General features: G+C 40.9%; 1 protein-coding gene across 1 annotated transcript; it reads right to left on the reverse strand.

Annotated features, from left to right (window-relative positions):
* Positions 1–3928: 3928 nt before the first annotated feature.
* Positions 3929–22067, reverse strand: nop16 (NOP16 nucleolar protein homolog (yeast)). Its single transcript, XM_038708028.1, has 5 exons — positions 21864–22067; positions 19572–19680; positions 17758–17824; positions 14089–14195; positions 3929–4760 (listed from the first exon to the last, which is right to left on the reverse strand). The coding sequence occupies exons 1-5, from the start codon at positions 21968–21970 to the stop codon at positions 4617–4619; spliced, it is 534 nt and encodes a 177-aa protein (XP_038563956.1). The 5' UTR covers positions 21971–22067; the 3' UTR covers positions 3929–4616.
* Positions 22068–22416: the final 349 nt, after the last annotated feature.

Below are 22416 nucleotides of genomic sequence, written 5' to 3' on the forward strand. Positions count from 1 at the left end.
TGGATGCTCCACTAGAAGTGATGTGTGTTTCTATCTATCCTGTCAAACTAGCCTCTGTTGTTCACCTCCCCCGAGCCATCAATGCAAGCGGTTTTCCAGATGATGATGCTGTTAACATCGGCGGGATATTCCGGCAAAAAATAAAATCTGTTCAGCCTAAGTAGAGCGAAACTGTGGATGTTGTATTCCTGAACCGGCGCTAAAACATCTTCACGTTATAAAGATAAAGCGTCCTTTTCTTAAGTCAGCAGAAGCTTTGACAACATGTAATTGCCTAAGGAGTTGTAGTTTGACGGCACAAGATGATTTCAAGGAGATAAAATGGAATCCATTAACATTTACTGGAGAAAAGGCTCCAGTAAAGTGTTGGTGATTTTCAGGCAGGTGTAAAACTGTGCTACTGCACAAGTTTGCAAGTGAGATGCCACCATAGTGAGTTCCACCAAAATGCTCACAGTAGTGATAGAAGCTGATAACAGGGATCAATGAGCCACTGCACAGCAATTAGACGCATTTATAACTACATGCCTCTTTAGATTTCTTGTGTAGCTCACATCTATTTCGACAAACTGTAACCCAGAGCAGGTAATCACAGTCAATAATGAATAAGCGTGATCAGCATACTAACCAGCCTTCAGATATCATTAATTAGGAAGACCAAACCGAACCTGGTATGTGGGAATGTTCCCCTCGGGAACTTTTAAGCATTAAAGACTTCATTTCCAGCATTCTCATGAACATTTCTGCACCAACTTCTGCCGTCTCTGCAGTAATTTATGGTGGAAATTTCTTTATTTAGCCTGTATAAATGGAAACACAAAATTCAGGCGGCAGATGCCAATTCACAGTATAAAACTTTAACAGAATATAATGCAGTAAATGTGCATGTGGCACCTTTTTACCTCAGTGATAAATTAATTCATTTTAATTCAGTTATAAACTGCTGAACTTTAATAGCTTCTTTGTTTCGGCAGGTTTTCAGCACATTCATGTTCTCTGAAAGACCGAGAAAAAAAGTTGTAATATTATGAGAATAACCTAAATTAATGAGAATTAATAATACTTTTACTACAGAGTCGAAAAACTTTCTCTTCTTTGTCTCTGTCTACAATTTTGTCTGTCACACCACATCCATGAGTAGGGGTCGCCGAAATAAATCTGACCAGTTGAAAGATCATGGAGCAGGATTGGAAAAAAAATATGATGTTTTTACATAATTTTCTATAATCTTTGCTTTTCTCTTTTAGACATTGCTTTGTTTTAATGAGCCAAAAAAACTGGAGTATCAAATGTGTATTAATTTGCAGCTGAAAAATACTCCCCAACAAGTATTTCTACCCGAGTCACATTTTGCTAAGAAATACAGAGACCAGCAGTTTTAGGAAATTATTGAGCCTTTAAAAAAGAATATTTGTGAGGTGTTTTTGAAGATTCCCATCTTTATTACAAAACATTAGGCTTCAGGCTGCGAGCCGCACACAGATTACGGAACTTAGAAAATACTGAGAGACGGACTAACACACTGTCAGCTTTGGTCCTTTCATGGGATTTGTGAAACATATTAAACAGGACCAGACTGATCCTGTAAACCTTCATCCTGTCCTGCAGGCAGAGACCGTCCATCTCTGCAGCCTCTCTTCAGAGAATCTCGCTAAAACAACATTTCTTGTATTTTTCAAAAGCTTTCAAAGTCCCAACTAGTTTTTAAACAACGCTCAAAGCTTTCTTTAATGTTTGTCATGAGTCTGTTCATGGTCAATTTTCTCTCTCTCTCTCTCTCTCTCTCTGTCTCTCTCCCCGACGTCATCCTGTTTATCTTCACTTCTGTTTCCACTGATTGAATCAACCTCCATTAAAGCTCTCTTGGATCCTCCAAAAGACACCGAAGCCGCATGTGTTTGTATTTGATAACTGTAATTCAATTTTATAAGCACATTTTTACATAAACATATGAACCGACCAACTTGGCTATGCATAACAAAACCACCAAACGCTACTACAAATCTTCAACCTCACATTGTTGCTGTAATTTAGCTTAAACTGTATCTGCTTTAATTTAGATACAAGGAAAACAGGTTAAATTGTGTTTCAACCATAGACTGTATATGAAAAGGCATACGGCTGGCTCTACATGCTGACATGTGTACTTTTCATGGGTTTAAGCAAAGAGTTCAAAATAAAAAGTGTAAGCACAATATGATGGCAAAAATTGTGTCCTTTTACATTTAATCTTTAATGTATGATCTTTTAATATTATTATTCCTATTATTGTTATGGCTTATAGATATATGTATTGTGTTTTTATCCTTTAACCGTTCCTTCTTCTGTACTCCTTATCTTAGTCCGCCCATATTTACTAGTGTTCAGGTCAGAGCTGTGAGATTGTTTAGTGTTTTCCTCTCTTGTTGTTCATTCAAGGCTGAGAGAGGATCTCTGTTCCCCAAAACATAGAAACCTAGACTACATAAATGATTATGCATCCCTTTGCTCGGGGCCAGACGCCTGAAGCTGCCTTAGGCAGCAGGTCTCTGGACCAGCTGTATATGTGTTTTGGTACTTCTGTTTATTCTTTTTATTCATAAATTATTCAATGACAACATTTGTTGTAGCTCAATTATTTGCTCCATCCCTCCCCAGGGATATAATTTCCACAACACACTATATTTCCATTCTGTAACATGTTACAGCAGTGGTAAAAAATATTTTATGAGGTTTCTTATTCACAGTATGAACGAAACAGTGTTATTTTATTTAGCTGGAGTGATACATCTCGTCTCTAAATGATCTTTGTTGGGAGTTACACATGCGCAGTTCCTAGTTTAGGACTACTAGCCAATCAAAAGCAGAGTAGGGTGGGTCAGCGAGAAGCTGGTAAACAGCTTCTGTTCAGCTGTACATGTTGCCAAAAGTATCTTTCATCCATAAAGTTTTAACTGAGCTCTGTCTCTACATCACAGGAAAAACTTTATGTCCGCTGACTGCCTGGAGGGTAGCTAGTGTTTGGAAGGGAGAGGAGAGCTGTGTGCTGCAGCTCACTGTTTTTCGTCACAGGGATGAAAGGGAAGCGGCTGGACTACAAACGAGCTGTTTTCAGGCAGTTCAGAGCAGAGTTTTCTGTGGGAGATGGGAACTCCCTTTGGGCTGTTATAACTCAATAAAGGAAACACAGCTGGAAACAAAATCAAAACTGCAGCCATCTCCAGTGAGATTTATCTCAGACGTCAGTGGAAGGAAGGAAGTGAAGCTCTGACCACATGATGATCCAGACAAAATGGAAAACAACAGAGAGACTCTCCAGTGTGTGTTTCAGGGTTTCTGCAGGTTTTACTAAGTCAAATTTAAGACCATTATGAAATGTAAGACCTATATCATGACATCAAAACAAGAAAATGTACAAAAGAAAATGCCGTTACAAAATGACTTGAAAAGTAAATAAATGTATTCAAATAACTTCTGAACACAGGTTAGATGCATTGTTGGAAAAAATTAAATAAAAACATACAAACATGGGCTTGATGTGAGTTTATGGATGTGCGAGTGTGTGTGCGCACTACAGTAATCTGCTGTTTCGTTTGGGCCGTGTGATTCAAAGTCTCATCAAACATCAGCATGAACGGTCCCGTCACTTTGTAAATTAGGCCTGTCTTGATAAAAATCTGTTATTCCAAAGCGCTTAATGTAGGTTGTTTTATTTTTCCCGCACCTGAATGATTTAGCAATGTCAGAGTCCAGAAGAACGGGTCTCGCCCAGGTAGTGTGGAGGTAGTGCTGGGGCCGGGGGTGGGTAGTTGGCAGAAGTGGCTGATGGCTGGAGTTCCTTCACAGCAGTTAGATGTTTAATTACCTTCCTGCATAAGAAGCAGTAGGCTTCAAATACTGGGTTTAACAAAGCCCTGAATTCAGTTTTTTCCAGCCTAGAATCGCTTAACTTGTACTTCCCCATAGCTTAAGAATAAATCTGTTTTATATCTGTGGTACAATCCGAAAGAGACCCGCACCAACAACACAAAAGCTGCATGTTGGTCTTTGTAGTCGTAATACAGCAAATTATATTTGGACTAGCGAAAGAAAGAACTACACCACCACGGGGGAAAAACATTCGTTAGGACTGCAGGAGCATTTCAATGAGCATTAGAGGCAGCGTCGCGTGGACGAAGGAAAATTAAGACCTGTTTAAAATTATTTAAGACCTAAAACACCATGCCTCATTTTAAGGCAAAAATTTCTGATTGTGAAATTTTAGATGACGTGGTGTGTGTGTGTGTGTGTAAGGATGGTTTTTCCCCATCCTGGAGAAAGAAAGACACAATCTGCTAAATGAGCGTCAAGGTGTTTAAATGATACATTACAAAATGCTTCTCAGTAAATCATGTTTGACAGTCATCACACAGAACACACACTGAGGTCAGGACAATCTTCCAAATAGGAAAAAATAAAATCAGAACAAAAATCAGAGAAGAAAATCCGTAACAAGACACAGGAACTCGTCACTCATTGCTCCCAGACATCCTGGACACTTTCTGTGAATGTCCCGTCTGCACTGCTCTCCAGAATGAGGTCCATCTCCTCCTGATAGAGAGAACGATATTAAGTCCAGAACAGGGTCCACAATCCCTCTACTGCACCATCGGCTGTGGAGCTGCCAGCGAGCTGATGAAGGCGTCGTAGTGCTCCGGGTGGCAGCGCTTGTACTCGTTGATTTTCCTCTTGATCTGTTTGGGTGTGTCCTGGTAATAGTTCTTCTCATCTCTGGCCATCGCCTGCAGAGAGAATAAAGAACAGGACAGTGCGTTACGACTGCTTTGGTCCAGACAGAGACGGATTACGCGCGGTTTCTCGCTTTAATCTTGAGAAGCTGCGAAGCGACAGTCTCTGTTCATTAACTCACTGTAACTTAGACTGTACATTTACAGCTAAACTGAGGCTTGTTGACCATTTTCTCTTTGCTCTCCTGCGCAGAGCTTTGTGTGCATGTCGTGCAGGCCGACTACTGCATGCACGTTGCGGTTTGTCATGGATCTTAAAAAAAAAACATATAATATACTCTGTGTAATTCATCAATAATCCGAAGATTATTATAATTAAAGCTGCAAGCAGCGTTGGGCGGGCCCTCGCACTTGTAAGCGCGTCCGCGTGTGAGCCGGCCGAGTTGCATATTCTGGAGCTCTGCCGGTGCGGCTGTGAATTTGCTACGCGGTTATGTCGCCGCATGAAGGTGCTATATGTCACTTCCTGTGTCCCCTATGTGGAGCTACATAGCACTTGCCGCTATGAATATAAATCGGTATTGACGTGTAGATGTCTGGGGGTCAGAGAGTTATCAAGCACGTAAAGTTTGGTTCAGATGTGAGCATGTACACTGAACAATAATGTACCCAAACAATAAAATAAATTCCTTTTATATTTCCCTGCCTTGTTGTTTATGTGTACATACAGAGGAAGAATGTGAGAACAGCACACATTTCATCGTTACTGTGTGTCTGCTCTAGCCTGCCTAAAAGAAAAGCGTTTTTGGGATTAAATGGACTTTTTTAGCTGCTGCAGTGCAGGATGAACTCAGAATAGACCCATTTCTCACCTTTATATTCTAAACCATGCAACGAAGAAGAAGAAGAAATGCATAATAAATCCTGGGACAAAATCTGTCCACAAATACTGTACAGCATGTAGTCTAATGAACAAGACATGTGTTATAGCTGACTTGGGCAGTGAAATGTTTAATTTTTTTAATTCATGTGGTCATAGTTGTCCACAACTCAAATCAGAATATAAGAAGAAATGTTTTATACCACCTCAAGAAGGCTTCCTATCAGAAAGGTAGGAAGGTATTTCAAATGTACAACTGCAGTACTTAAATCTAAGTAAAGTAATTTCCCTGACATTACTGTGTTACGCATGTAACAGGTTTTATACTTCCTGTGAGTATAATCCAATCAATCTTATTTTCATACTGTATATCCGTTGTGTAATTTGATAAATTGTGTTGTATGTCGTGCTCGCATCTCAGAGAAGACTCTGACTGCAACATGCGTCTTTGTAAAGAGAGAAACGGACTGAAAAAGGCTCTAACTCTGCCTGTCAGCTCGCTCTGCTCCGTTAAAACTGAATTTACCATACAGAATTGAATACGACTGCACTCCAGATTTAGCTGCAGCCAGCTGACCGTGTGCTTCTCCCTATACCGCAGTTCTGTGTCCATGCATGCAGCAAACTGAAAGCACTGTCTGTCGGAGCGTCTACGTGAAAAGAGAAGGAAGACATTGCTGGTAGTATTGTCTTCAGAGTTGTTAAACACCTCAGCGCACTGAAGGAAGTCATCTGACTGTGTGAGCGGCAAGATCGTTGATGTCTGCAGGCAGAGTAGGAGCTCTCCTGTCTGACTGGTCCACCAATAGCAGAGAAGATGACCCTTGAGACACAGCCCCTCCTCATTTGCATAATGAGGCAGAAATGCATACAAAAATTTAAAAAGACAGGCAGAAATAAATACCATGGCTGAAAATAAATAAGGTAAATAAATACAAAGGAAGAATAAAACAGACAAAAATATTAAAACAAACACATAAATAAATACATTAAAAAATTAGTAATAAATAAAGTTGAATAAACAAATAATGTAATTATAACAAAGGTGAATAAGTAAAGGCACTAATTAAAATATAAACATTTATGTCTCCTTGTATAATTTAATTACTACCTACATTTATTTATTTACTTAATTTTTTTGTGTATTTAATTGGATGCTTATTTATTTATTGAGCATTTATTTATTTCTGTATTTATTTCTGGCTGTGTCAGGATCGGTCCTCCATAGCGGGGTGGGAGAGTTATCAAGCACGTAAAGTTTGGTTAAGATGTGAGCATGTACACTGAAGTTACAACAACTTCCTGTGTCATGGCGAAGACTTGATCTCTGACGCCACGCCACGGACACACCCATTGACGAAAACTCGCAAATAGCACAACTTTTCATCTTCAATGCCTTTAGAAGGCACAGCACAAATTTGAAGTCGGTCGGACTAAATCCCTAGGAGGAGTTCGTTAAAGTACGAAGTGTGTAAATCATCCAAAATTTGACGTAAAATTCAAAATGGCCGACTTCCTGTTGGGTTTAGGTTATGGCTCCAAGAGACTTTTTTGTGCGTCTGGACAAGATACACGTACCACAGAAAATTCGTGCACGTAGGTGAAACATGCGGCGGGGGCTGCTTCGTTAAAGGTCACTTTCTGTTGCCAGCAGGTGGCACTATGACTGTGGGTGAATGTCGGCATGTACGTGTGTTCAGGGCGGGACTCTCATCCTAGATGTACAGTTTGGTGCAGATGTGAACATGTACACTGAAGTTACAACAACTTCCTGTTTCATTGCGAATCATCGACGCCACGGACACGCCCATTGACGAAAACGCGCAAATAGCACAACTTTTCATCGTCAATGCCTTTAGAAGGCACAGCAGAAATTTGACGTCGATCCGACTAAATCCCTAGGAGGAGTTCGTTAAAGTACGAAGTGTGTAAATCATCCAAAAATGGCCGTAAAATTCAAAATGGCCGACTTCCTGTTGACTTTAGGCTATGGGTTCTTGAGGCTTTTTGTGCGTCTTGATATGATACATGTCCCCAGAAAATTTCGTACATGTAGGTTGAACGTGAACGAGGGGCTAATTTTTTCCAATTTTCTAGGTGGCGCTAGCGAGTCATTTTTCAACGCCCATGTGCGAAACTTGTAGAATACGAAATTTTTCACCGGTTCTGACATGTTTGCAAATTTTGGTGAGTTTTCGAGAATGTTTAGGCCATGTCAGTTGAGCCTACTTTGCAGAAAAAAGAAAAAAAAATAAATAAATTAAAGCTGCAAGCAGCGTTGGGCGGGCCCTCGCACTTATAAGCGCGTCCGCGTGTGAGCCGGCCGAGTTGCATATTCTGGAGCTCTGCCGGTGTGGCTGTGAATTTGCTACGCGGTTATGACGCCGCATGAAGGTGTTATATGTCACTTCCTGTGTCCCCTATGTGGAGCTACATAGCACTTGCCGCTATGAATATAAATCGGTGTTGGCGTGTAGATGTCTGCGGGGTGGGAGAGTTATCAAGCACGTAAAGTTTGTTTCAGATGTGAGCATGTACACTGAACAATAATGTACCCAAACAATAAAATAAATTCCTTTTATATTTCCCTGCCTTGTTGTTTATGTGTACATACAGAGGAAGAATGTGAGAACAGCACACATTTCATCGTTACTGTGTGCTGTACCGCAGTTCTGTGTCCATGCATGCAGCAAACTGAAAGCACCGTCTGTCGGAGCGTCTACGTGAAAAGAGAAGGAAGACATTGCTGGTAGTATTGTCTTCAGAGTTGTTAAACACCTCAGCGCACTGAAGGAAGCCATCTGACTGTGTGAGGGGCAAGATCGTTGATGTCTGCAGGCAGAGTAGGAGCTCTCCTGTCTGACTGGTCCACCAATAGCAGAGAAGATGACCCCTTGAGACACAGCCCCTCCTCATTTGCATAATGAGGCAGAAATGCATACAAAAATTTAAAAAAGACAGGCAGAAATAAATACCATGGGTGAAAATAAATAAGGTAAATAAATACAAAGGAAGAATAAAACAGACAAAAATATTAAAACACACATAAATAAATACATTAAAAAAATTGTAATAAATAAAGTTGAATAAACAAATAAGGTAATTATAACAAAGGTGAATAGTAAAGGCACTAATTAAATATATACATTTATGTCTCCTTGTATAATTTAATTACTACCTACATTTATTTATTTACTTTATTTTTTTGTGTATTTAATTGGATGCTTATTTATTTATTGAGCATTTATTTATTTCTGTATTTATTTCTGACTGTGTCAGGATCGGTCCTCCATAACGGGGTGGGAGAGTTATCAAGCACGTAAAGTTTGGTTCAGATGTGAGCATGTACACTGAAGTTACAACAACTTCCTGTGTCATGGCGAAGACTTGATCTCTGACGCCACGGACACACCCATTGACGAAAACTCGCAAATAGCACAACTTTTCATCTTCAATGCCTTTAGAAGGCACAGCACAAATTTGAAGTCGGTCGGACTAAATCCCTAGGAGGAGTTTGTTAAAGTACGAAGTGTGTAAATCATCCAAAATTTGACGTAAAATTCAAAATGGCCTACTTCCTGTTGATTTTAGGGCATCGCTCCAAGAGGCTTTTTTGTGCGTCTGGACAAGATACACGTACCACAGAAAATTCGTGCACGTAGGTAAAACGTGCGGCGGGGGCTGCTTCGTTAAAAGTCACTTCCTGTTGCCAGCAGGTGGCGCTATGACTGTCTGTGAATGTCAGCATGTACATGTGTTCAGGGCGGGACTCTCATCCTACATGTACAGTTTGGTCCAGATGTGAGCATGTACACTGAAGTTACGACAACTTCCGTGTCATGGCGAAGAGTTGATCTTTGACGCCACGCCACGGACACGCCCATTGACGAAAACTTGCAAATAGCACAACTTTTCATCTTCAATGCCTTTAGAAGGCACAGCACAAATTTGAGGTCGGTCGGACTAAATCCCTAGGAGGAGTTCGTTAAAGTACGAAGTGTGTAAATCATCCAAAATTTGACGTAAAATTCAAAATGGCCGACTTCCTGTTGGGTTTAGGCTATGGCTCCAAGAGACTTTTTTGTGCGTCTGGACAAGATACACGTACCACAGAAAATTCGTGCACGTAGGTAAAACGTGCGGCGGGGGCTGCTTCGTTAAAAGTCACTTCCTGTTGCCAGCAGGTGGCGCTATGACTGTCTGTGAATGTCAGCATGTACATGTGTTCAGGGCGGGACTCTCATCCTACATGTACAGTTTGGTCCAGATGTGAGCATGTACACTGAAGTTACGACAACTTCCGTGTCATGGCGAAGAGTTGATCTTTGACGCCACGCCACGGACACGCCCATTGACGAAAACTTGCAAATAGCACAACTTTTCATCTTCAATGCCTTTAGAAGGCACAGCACAAATTTGAGGTCGGTCGGACTAAATCCCTAGGAGGAGTTCGTTAAAGTACGAAGTGTGTAAATCATCCAAAATTTGACGTAAAATTCAAAATGGCCGACTTCCTGTTGGGTTTAGGCTATGGCTCCAAGAGACTTTTTTGTGCGTCTGGACAAGATACACGTACCACAGAAAATTCGTGCACGTAGGTAAAACGTGCGGCGGGGGCTGCTTCGTTAAATTCACTTCCTTTTGCCAGCAGGTGGCGCTATGACTGTGGGTGAATGTCAGCATGTACATGTGTTCAGGGCGGGACTCTCATCCTACATGTACAGTTTGGTCCAGATGTGAGCATGTACACTGAAGTTACGACAACTTCCGTGTCATGGCGAAGAGCTGATCTTTGACGCCACGCCACGGACACGCCCATTGACGAAAACTTGCAAATAGCACAACTTTTCATCTTCAATGCCTTTAGAAGGCACAGCACAAATTTGAGGTCGGTCGGACTAAATCCCTAGGAGGAGTTCGTTAAAGTACGAAGTGTGTAAATCATCCAAAATTTGACGTAAAATTCAAAATGGCCTACTTCCTGTTGATTTTAGGGCATCGCTCCAAGAGGCTTTTTTGTGCGTCTGGACAAGATACACGTACCACAGAAAATTCGTGCACGTAGGTAAACGTGCGGCGGGGGCTGCTTCGTTAAAAGTCACTTCCTGTTGCCAGCAGGTGGCGCTATGACTGTCTGTGAATGTCAGCATGTACATGTGTTCAGGGCGGGACTCTCATCCTACATGTACAGTTTGGTCCAGATGTGAGCATGTACACTGAAGTTACGACAACTTCCGTGTCATGGCGAAGAGTTGATCTTTGACGCCACGCCACGGACACGCCCATTGACGAAAACTTGCAAATAGCACAACTTTTCATCTTCAATGCCTTTAGAAGGCACAGCACAAATTTGAGGTCGGTCGGACTAAATCCCTAGGAGGAGTTCGTTAAAGTACGAAGTGTGTAAATCATCCAAAATTTGACGTAAAATTCAAAATGGCCGACTTCCTGTTGGGTTTAGGCTATGGCTCCAAGAGACTTTTTTGTGCGTCTGGACAAGATACACGTACCACAGAAAATTCGTGCACGTAGGTAAAACGTGCGGCGGGGGCTGCTTCGTTAAAATTCACTTCCTTTTGCCAGCAGGTGGCGCTATGACTGTGGGTGAATGTCAGCATGTACATGTGTTCAGGGCGGGACTCTCATCCTACATGTACAGTTTGGTCCAGATGTGAGCATGTACACTGAAGTTACGACAACTTCCGTGTCATGGCGAAGAGCTGATCTTTGACGCCACGCCACGGACACGCCCATTGACGAAAACTTGCAAATAGCACAACTTTTCATCTTCAATGCCTTTAGAAGGCACAGCACAAATTTGAGGTCGGTCGGACTAAATCCCTAGGAGGAGTTCGTTAAAGTACGAAGTGTGTAAATCATCCAAAATTTGACGTAAAATTCAAAATGGCCGACTTCCTGTTGGGTTTAGGCTATGGCTCCAAGAGACTTTTTTGTGCGTCTGGACAAGATACACGTACCACAGAAAATTCGTGCACGTAGGTGAAACATGCGGCGGGGGCTGCTTCGTTAAAGGTCACTTTCTGTTGCCAGCAGGTGGCGCTATGACTGTGGGTGAATGTCGGCATGTACATGTGTTCAGGGCGGGACTCTCATCCTACATGTACAGTTTGGTCCGGATGTGAGCATGTACACTGAAGTTACAACAACTTCCTGTTTCATTGCGAATCATCGACGCCACGGACACGCCCATTGACGAAAACGCGCAAATAGCACAACTTTTCATCGTCAATGCCTTTAGAAGGCACAGCAGAAATTTGACGTCGATCCGACTAAATCCCTAGGAGGAGTTCGTTAAAGTACGAAGTATGTAAATCATCCAAAAATGGCCATAAAATTCAAAATGGCCGACTTCCTGTTGACTTTAGGCTATGGGTTCTTGAGGCTTTTTTGTGCGTCTTGATACGATACATGTCCCCAGAAAATTTCGTACATGTAGGTTGAACGTGAACGAGGGGCTAATCATTTCCAATTTTCTAGGTGGCGCTAGCGAGTCATTTTGCCACGCCCATGTGCGAAACTTGTAGAATACGAAATTTTTCACCGGTTCTGACATGTTTGCAAATTTTGGTGAGTTTTCGAGTATGTTTAGGCCATGTCATTTGGGCCTACTTTGCAGAAAAAAAAAAAAAAAAAAAAATATAATAATAATCCGAGCAATTTCAATAGGGACCTCACACGGTCGTGCTCGGGCCCTAATAAATAAATAAATAAATAAATAAATAATCCGAGCAAATTCAATAGGGACCTCACACGGTCGTGCTCGGGCCCTAATAAATGATCCGAACGTCACGGTAGCCTACAACGCCAGCACAGCTGATAGTGTCTCTTCCTCACCTGCCACACACATATACAGCTGCTGAAGCGCACTGACGCCCCCTACCTTAAGGGGTAGGTGTTACAATTTAGATATTTGGCACAAGATTAAAAGCTTCTTTCTTTTCACATTTTTATTTACAGCATTATATGTTGAAATTTATGAGATTGGCAGTCAAATCAGACTCCGCCCATCAAAGCATCGACTCTTCGGGGTCAGCCCTTGCAAATATACTTCTGTCACAGATTCTGTCTCACAGACTGTAAAAAAAATAATAAAAAGATGCCTCCAGCTACAACGATGACGTGTGCCACCGACACTGGATGTTGATATTTGGTGTTTTAGCATGCCAACATTTAGGCACATTAGCTTTCTAAACTATGCTGACGTGTTAAAAACACATCCAAAACAGGCCGTCAATATTCTTACATGTGTGCAGTTTTCATAGTAACATGCCTATATAACATTGTTCAGCGTGTTTGTGCTACAGTGCCATTAGTTTTTTGAGGTATCCTGCGCCAGATGTAAAGCCAGAGGATCACCAGAGTATTAGGATTCACCCTCTTTTAGATAATGAGCGTCTGTGCAAGATTTTATGACAACTGCCAAAGGATGAGGCTGACATCTCCATGGTAACGCTACAGACACGTGTGGTTTGAAGTAATGTTACTGTGAGCACATGAGTGAGGCTTGCATTTTGACTCCAATTAAGAGTGTGAAAAATACATTTTTAGATGGTGGTTATAGAATTAATTGCTGACGAACTAAGCTTTTTCAGAATTTAAAATGGATGGAATATTTTCTATTGAATGATATTTTATTACAGAAACGTACACACTCACAAAATATCCCCCGTTTACTGACTGATTCTGACTTGGCTGTGCTCCCAGTCATGTCCCATTTAAACGGAACTGTTGAAAATCCATTTGATTGAGGCTGATAAAAGCTCAAGTGATTTAAACTTCTGTCACTCGCCGTTCTGAGAAATCAAAGCCAACAACACACTAAGATCTGTTTGTAATGTGCACCGCCGTGTCCTTTCAATCTAAAGTTATGGGAAAAAAACAAACACACGTCAGCAGCTATTACAGAATATCATAGGGATGAAGCCTTATTTGTCCTTCAGCTGTGCAGCCTCGTTTAAAAAACTTTCCAAGAAAACCAAACAGAGGAAGGACACTGTTTGCACGCAAGATAAAATAGCATCCAACAGACAAGTTTCCTTCACAGCAATCAAGCACACCCAGGATGATACAAAAAAACAACAAAACAAAAGTCTTCAACGTTGGCAGCCAGCCCTCACATTACCGATGTCAGAGCGCCCTTGAACATCACAGAAAACTTTTCCAAACAGTTGCCAGACATACAGCACAAGTTCAGACATCAGTACAACAGAGGCTGGCCTCGAACGTACTGGTCAGCCTCTGCTGGGCGAAATAACAAGTCTGCTATTTCCTATAAAAGAGTATTAATCTCATCCGATGGTGGCAGAGGTGGTCATTAATTTACTGGTGGAGGTGATGTGAATAATTTAATTTCAAAGTCTATATAGGTGAGTGTCAGGAATAGGTAAGAAATGAATCTAAAATGTAAGGTCTACTGAATCTCCCACAGCTACTGCGGGATCATCGTACAGGACACGTTCAGGCTTCGGTTCCTGCTCTTACCTTGTAGTCGTCGCTGTGTTCTCGGATCATGTACTGAGCATACTCAATCAGGTCGGAGGATAACGTCTTGCAGTCTTTCTCTGGGCGGTTGGCCTCCTCTTCCAGCTCTGCTCCCACAAAAAATTCAGGGTTTAAGAACACATCTTAGAGGATAGAAACATAATTAATCTTTCTACCCATCTTTCAGCTTGAATGATTGATTTGATTTTTCTCTTTTGAGACGGCAAGGGCATACAAACAAAGGGAGAGACTGCAAAGCTACCACTGGTATTACTGGAGGAATAAGTCATTCAGTGATGAAATCCAGAGCAGCTGCAGCTGAAGGCCAACTCCTCTGAGCATCTATGACTGCGCATTATAACAAAAACATGATGTGAAAGTGAAGCTCTGCTTTCAGTCTAGGCTGCAATCACATTTACGTCCAACGGGAATAAAATGAAAAGATCCTTTGAACTGGTGTGAAAGAGCCTTCATTAAAAAGGTGACTAGCGTTGTGACATTGAGTGAAAGCAAAGGACAACGTACCATTTCAGTGGAATCACAGCTATTAGGGATATTTGCGATGTTAGTAATTGCAAAATGAAGAGGAGGAATCCAAAATCAAAGCAGCTATCAGAGTAGCAAAATCTTTAAACTCCTGTCTGCTGGGAGTTTAAACTGATCCACAAAACAGATGCAGACGTTGGTGATATTCTATACTTTTCTTACACATCAGCGAGCCTCACTGTTGCACCGAGTGACGTGTTACTTCATCACAGTGTAGTTTATTTTGGCCCTTGGGTTGGGCCCCCACACTCAGACACACTCGCACACAAGAGCCCTACATCTCAGTGCTCTCCCCCCACTTTCACCAGCAGCAGCACGTTTTAAAAATAAAGTCGCCTGAAAGACACAGAACTCGTCTTTTTTCCGTATTTTTTTGCATGGACGCAGCCGGTCAAACAACCGAAACCAACATTTGCACCCTGCGTGTTCAATGCTGCTATGCCTGGTCCCTGCTTGCAAAATATCCACCGCGAATTGTAACGTCATAGGCTACCAAGTGTTTAACCGAGTGAAGTCTGTGCGAGTGAACATACGATGACCGCTGTCCCCCACCAACCCCGCATGTGCGCCTCAATGTGCCACGACTTGTAACTAGTCCACGCAATAAGGGCAATGTCATGTGACAAGAATCGGTCATCCATCAGCTTACTTCTAAGTACTACTACTAAGCACAATTAAATGAATTATTATTTTAAAAAAATTTAAAAACTCTATTCATAGTTTTCAGTCACATGCGCGGTGACCTGGAAGGTAAAACAGACCGACATCACAACTCCCCCGAAGAGGCGCCGCAAAAGCACTCAAATTTTATTTGGATCACCTTTCAACTTAAGAAAAAGAAAGATATGAACACAAACTGCAAGTGTTGGGCATGTCTGATCCATATAAAGTTACAGCGTCCGCTGCCGCACTTGTACCTTTAAAAAACCCCTGCTCGACTGCGGTATGTTTACGTTTACCGTGTGGGGAATCCCACACCTACTGGCGGCCTGTCCAGGATGTACCCCGCCTTTCGCCCAACGTCAGCTGGGATTGGCTCCAGCCCTCCGCGACCCTGTACACAGGATAAGCGGTTGACGACGGATGGATGGATGGAATCCCTCACCTAACACAGCCCAGGATTGTTTCCTCCTCTATTGGCGCACCCGAAAGCACAACAACCTACCCGCATTTTGGAAACGCAAAAAGTAATTAATTCAAAGTAACGTTGTATCACTTATATATTGGTTGGCAGGCAGCGGAAAATAATGTCTTTTTTGCCCTCGAAGGGAGCGTTTTCCTTGGAGTGTGACGTCACGTGAAAACTATGAATTTGTTTGTCATATTTAAATGATAATGGTGAGAGACGCTTTCTTAAGTCTGTATAATATGATGTGTAGGCCATGACATCTCTGCAGCGCGACCATATTTAATTTAAAACGGTATTCTGACACTTGACTGTTAATGTTACATCCAGCGATTTGAAAACTGCAGCAGGCCAGGTTGGGATATCAATAAAGAATTGTTCAGCCCTACATTGCAGAATGAGGTATTTTCACATTTATCTGCGCTCAACCTAAATCTCAGTCTGATGTGAAACCTCCAGGACACAAACAAAGAGGATGGACTCTTCAGTGAAGTAGCACACATCTTGTGTAGAACACATTTACATATTCATAGACTCTAGATTGTTGAATGAGGCAGAACCAGGCAGAAAATGTTATTCAAATCCTTTTTATACGCTTTAAAACATGTCTGGAGAGGATCTTTTAAAGCAGTCTACGTCTGGTCACAGCCCCCCCCCATCCTCTGTGCCAGCTTGCTGGGCCCCACATCCAAAAAGCCTGAGGACTCCTGCGCTGGAGCAACAAATATGGATTATTCCACCACTGAAAACAGTCCCCAGCAATGGACGACACATTTTGATCATCTTGTGGAATTTGTTAACAACAAAAATGTGGAACAGCAGCAGCCTTGCCCTTTAATGTTGTATTTAGAGTCAGACAGACATCAGCCCTATGCGAAAAAACACAGCCACTTCATTTTATTCACGTCGTGTCATTATTGAGACACCACTGCGTTGGCAACTGGACATTTTCAGGTAGATTAGGGCGTCTGAATGGGGCATATTCTGCCTTTTACTTGACTATGTTGCATATTATATACAGTATATGGGTCATTCCTGGCTACGGGGGACTTTTCGATCTGCTAATCTTTTGGGAGAAAATAATAATTTTCAAATTTTTATTGAAATGTTTAAATGTTTAACCTTTAGGAATGTGTATTGGTAGAGCTCATGCACTTAAATTATAATAATTACAGCTGAATTGTTCAGATTTGGCTCCACCCTGTTAGGGACATATACATAGGTACTGAAAAGTGTTAATATAATGTAAATATTCGACAATACTTAGCTTTTCTTACACCTTGTGTGTCCCTAATTCCATCACATACGTCCTATTTCTTTGAATATTAATAAAACAAGACTTTTTGAGCAGAACTTGTGTTCATTATTTAGAAATGTCACATTTTTGCGCCCAATTTACCCAGAAAATGGTGAATTATAACAGAAATGTGCACAAACAAATGTGTATGATGTTAATCCTTTTCAATTCCACAAATTAACATAAAAACATGCAAAACTTGTAAGACAGACTTAAAGCCAACTAAATGGATCTCTCTCTATTGCATGAACAGTTTAAATGTCAGTATAATGATTATTAGGCATTTATATGCATTTCCTGACATTTTGTAATAGATTTGTTTTAAGTCTGATAAACCTTTAAAACTCTGGGATCTGTTACTAAAATCTGCTTCCTGGATGGCATTTTTTCATGTCACTGGTCCCTGAAGCAGCACACACCAATACAGTCATGTACAGTTTTAATGCATCCATCCATCGTCAACCGTTTATCCTGCGTACAGGGTCGCACATTTAAACAGTTTTAATGCAGAGCTGTATTATTAATTTTCAGTTTTATCAGTGTGGCTCCAGCACCATCTATTGTGCAGGCAAGTAAGAAAGAAATGCTGCTGTGCCACTTTTTCTGACAGCCCCACTCACCTGTTCGGGTCTGGCTGCAGACCTCTAGAATTAAAGAATCTACACTTTACATGATGAGGCCTTCAAAAGAAAAGACTTACGGTTGAGAACGTAGGGCTTAGTCACCATGTTGACGGAAGCTTTGGTCTCTCTGTCTTCACCGAGGAGCTGCAAGTGTGAACAGAAACACGGTGTGATTTATGGCAATGGAGGTCATGAGGCAGCGTGCTTGGATTCTGGGTTAATTGATCAGGACAGAGGCTGATAAACATGTTCATTTCCCAGAGATCATCCGTCTTCTTCTCTAATGTGGCAGGACAATTATGAAATGTGGGGTTTTTCGTCAGCAATGTCATTTCGAGAAAACAGTTTAGGTGTCCATGCTCCAGAGCCCAGAGGAGGCAAAAATTGATAATTTATGGGTCATAAATTAATGAGCCACCGTCTCAAGCTGGTGGAAAACAAGCTGCAGCACAGAGGATGAGATTAACTTTAATTAACCTCTGCGTGAGGCGGTTACAGCAGCAGAGAGCGTCAATGAAAAGCATCAAATAATTAACGGCCTCCAGACATTCAAAGAGTCAGAAACAAGTTTTATCCATGTTTGTTTCAAATAACCGTTTTAATAATCAGGCATGCAAACTGGTCAGCAAGCAGAGAAACGTACAGAGACCGTGTAAGAGGTATCTGTTTTTAAGCTTACATGTTGTATAGATAACGTGCATTCGTCTACTGCAACAAGAGAAAGATACCGCAATACACGCAAGCTCAGATTCGGGAATTCGAAATTTTGAGCATTAAACACTTAATTCCTGCACTCTGGGGAAGTTTCTGTTCTGCCTCAGGCGGCAGGTGACAATTCAAAATAAAGTACTACAGAATCTAATGCAGTGCAGCTCTCATTCTGTGTTGCTTTCACATCCGTTTCTCCTGTAGATCAACTTTTCTCATGTAATATCATCCTCGCTGAGGCAACACACATGCCGGCATGATTTAGTCTTCCCTCCTCTGTTGTCACAGGGACAAAACAGAATATTTGGCCAAATAGAAACTGTGATAAGAAGTTGTTAAAGTTACTGACTGGTGCTGCACGTTTGTGGGTCATTTTTTTGCACGCACCATTAACGAGCTGGGACTGTTACTGAATGTAACACGGGACTGTGGCGGCGGAAAACAGACAAAGCAAAGTTAACGCCGACATGTGCAGTACAAGTGTAGGCAGATAGGCCTAACTGTTATTTGCACGGTGCAGAATATTTGAATAAAAATACCATCTCAAAAACTCTGTCAGTAGCATCGTGTTTCTGCTTTGCACGACCATGACGCAATCAGAGAGCCGAGCGTGAGCGTCTGTCCTCAGTTTTTGCCCGTCTTCACTAAAACACCGTCTGGAGTTTTCGAAACGCAAAACGGGATCGGCAGCGTTTCCAAACTTTTTGTAGGTCTTCGTTTTTGCCGTTTTACTCTGGACGGGAGGTGCAAACGTAGCAAAAGGTCTCCATTTTAATCCAATATTTTCTCATCGGATCTGCACAAATCACGTAGGTGACCCACTTTGGTTTCAAAACGGCGAATTTCACCGAAAGGTGAGGAGTTTGCGTGCCTGAATAACAGAATGACTCTTTAGCTGATGTTTGTTTTAAAGAGATTTCTGGTCTCACATATTTAATCATCAACTCGGTTTGCCCGCTTCTGGATCAAACAAAAGTTAAGAGACATGAACGCCGATCTTTTGAAATCCGGACCTGCTGGTTTGAATAAGTTAATAGTGACACTGATTTCAGGTGATGATCTCGAGCCCTATTGTGAATCTATAGAATCAGATTTAAAACACAATGTCTTTTTCGACTACAGTAGGTCTGACTGTGTAGTGCTGCTTAGAATCATGTGTAACACAACCACAGCAGCTACTCACACTCTTTTTCTTTATTGGCACAGTGCGATTTGGATCAAACGCCAGACCCATCGCCTGTAGGTTCCTGGCCATGGATTTCTTGTCGTCCCAAGCATTTCGAATCTGTGGGCTGAGGAGGAGGACGACAGATTAGACAAGCAATGAATCAACATAACACACAGCAGTGCTGCAGGAGCAGGACAGAACGAATCTGAAGTTTCAGTGAAACAGAAAATGCCCATTTGTGCTGTCCTATCAAATACATGAGCAAAAGAGGTGCTGTTTTATTTTAAACTAAATCCAGCAGCAAACATAGCAACATTTTTCTGCAGTTCATCTCAAATCAGGGGAAATAAAGCATTCCACCCAATAAGAACAATCTACCATCTTCCTCTTATATATTCTAGTAAAAAACTAAGTTTGTTTGCATACAAAGAAAAAAACTTTATAATTTTAGACAAACTGTAAACCCTCTAATAGCCCTTTCTTTAATTTTCCTAAATCACTGATCTCACCCTGCCTATATTTGTGATAAATGTGTAAATCTGACAGAATAAGACTTTAGTGCTCATTGTTTCCACAAAATTAACTAAACAATTGAATTGTGGAGTTTTACGGTATTTTGATTCTGAACATTTAGTGTTGCAAAGAATTATGTCAACCTTGAGTGGTCTGATGTGGTAATTAAACAAAAAACAAACCCAACGATTACAAATTGCTGCAAACTGCTTCAAAACGTCTTTATCAGCGTATATTCTACACTCAAACCCTAAGTGATTTAATTATAATTTAACCCCTAAATCGTTATTGTGAGAGCAGACTGAGGAGTTTAAGCAACTTTCAGGACTTGTTTGTGTTTTACACATGGAGTTTTTATGTAATAAGTTTAAACTCACAAAACAATTAGGTGGTTTTGTTCCCGAGTAACAAAAAATAAAATAAAAATGCAACTGATGTTACAAGTACTCAAATCTTCTGTGTCGTTTGCTGGAGGTGAATGTTCAACATAATTTTTAAGTCTTTAATCTTGTGATATTTGGCTTCACAGAAAGTCAGGTTCTTACTTTGTAGGAAAACCAAACCTCGCCTGCTCTCTCTTAAGATGCTCGACAAAATCCTGAATAATACGAACAGAATGTAAAGCAGAACTGCACAAATTATCTCAAACTCAGGAGGATTAAACTTCTAAAATATGATCCCAATGATGCAACACAAGGTTTTAAAAAAAACCTTCCCAAAGTCCAGACTAACCTCAGGAACATTCAGAGGGTGGACACAATATCAGAAACACCTGACAACTTAGTGTTAGTGTAATACAATGCCAGATAAACAACCCAGCTGTGTTTATGCTGTTTTGGATTAAAAATCAGTTCTTGTTGTGTACGGTTATATTGAGCAGGCGTTGCCTTCAGGGCTGAATCAATAAGTCAGTAAATAAAATAGTTAGAGAAAATGAATCAGCAACTATTTTGACAGAGAGACAAAACACTCTGATCTTCACTTTCTCAAATGAGTGAAGATTTGTCTCTTGTGACGCTAAATATCTTTTGAGTTTCTCAGATAAAACTTGTGAAATTAAAAGGACAACTCAGGATTTGAGAAATCATTGTGCCCAGGCATATTTCACTATTATATTTTACTTTTTATTACAGATTAGTTAACGTTGGCAGCACTAGTTGTCTTATATAGCCTCACCCAGCTATTGAGGAACTTTATAAACGTTAAAGTACATTTACTTAAGTACTGATCTTGGGTACAATTGTGATATACTTGTACTTAGGGCTGAACAATTTTGAAAAAAAATATTTAATTGCGATTATTGGAGGTAATGATAACTTTTACATAGCCTAGTTATTTTAATTATAGGGTTAATTGTAATCGAAACACACGTAAACGAAGTGTGTAGAATATGATGTGTAAATTAGGACAGGACAATATTTCATTAAAATTTTATTTAGACACACATTTAGGCAGATTAATTGTTCAGCCCTACTTTACTTAAGTATTTCCTTTGAATGCTAGTTTCTCATCTACTAGATTTTATAGGGAAACATTACCCATTATTATTATTATTATTTTCTATTCGGTTTTCATTTTGATATTTAAGCAACGTCACAGTTTGCTGACAATACTTCTTACTTTTACTTGACATTTTGAATCAGGGCTTTCACTTGCAGACAATGGTATCTCTGAATACATTATAAATTCACCACCGTGTAAAACAACCGTTCAGGTAAAACCTCCTCACGTGGCGTCAACCTGCGCCGTGTTAGCTGACATTAGCTAGCATGCTAACACACCGCTCAGTCTTACTTTTCTATCCTCGGGTTGCATTTCTTCAGGAACTTTTTCTTCATCTTCTTCCGGTCTTGGTTGTAGTCGAACCTCTTTCTCTTTCCTGACTTCTTGGCTTTCGGCATGTTTGCGATTTATCTGTGTCTTGTTTTTTGTAGTTTTTACGGCGCAGCGGAGGTTTGTTGGTGGTACTGAGCTGAGAGGCAACGTGCAGCAACAGGAAGTGCGCGTTTGTTTTGTTCCGGTCATGTGACTAAAGACCAATAAAAAAACAAAACCAAATAAAAAAATAAATAAATACAAACTGAAATGCCTATACCCTCTCCATTAATCCCGTATTTTTCAGATATTTAATGAGGCGCTTAGATATTCCCCATATTTTATCCCCAAGGAAGTTCTCCACAGTGAACCTAGCTTAAAGCTATGTTCCTCCACATGGCCCCTACACTCAACCAGCAAGTGTTTGTCTCTAAACTATTATATTTTACACAGTGTCCAGTTGGGTGTTTACCTATTTTATAAAGTGAATGGCTAAGCCCTGTGTGTCCTATCCTTAGACGGGTAATGACTG

Source organism: Micropterus salmoides, unplaced genomic scaffold, assembly GCF_014851395.1.
Source record: "Micropterus salmoides isolate LMB-PRFRI ecotype aquatic unplaced genomic scaffold, ASM1485139v1 Ms_hic_scaffold_9, whole genome shotgun sequence".
Lineage (NCBI taxonomy): Eukaryota > Metazoa > Chordata > Actinopteri > Centrarchiformes > Centrarchidae > Micropterus > Micropterus salmoides.

Excerpts from the sequence above, each read along its gene's own strand:
- nop16 (XM_038708028.1), bottom strand. The coding sequence starts at position 21,970 with ATGCCGAAAGCCAAGAAGTCAGGAAAGAGAAAGAGGTTCGACTACAAC. Across the intron at positions 17,825-19,571 it reads TGCCAATAAAGAAAAAGAGT|CTCCTCGGTGAAGACAGAGA; the intron begins GTGAGTAGCTGC and ends TCACACTTGCAG. Across the intron at positions 14,196-17,757 it reads TAAGCCCTACGTTCTCAACC|AGCTGGAAGAGGAGGCCAAC; the intron begins GTAAGTCTTTTC and ends TTGTGGGAGCAG.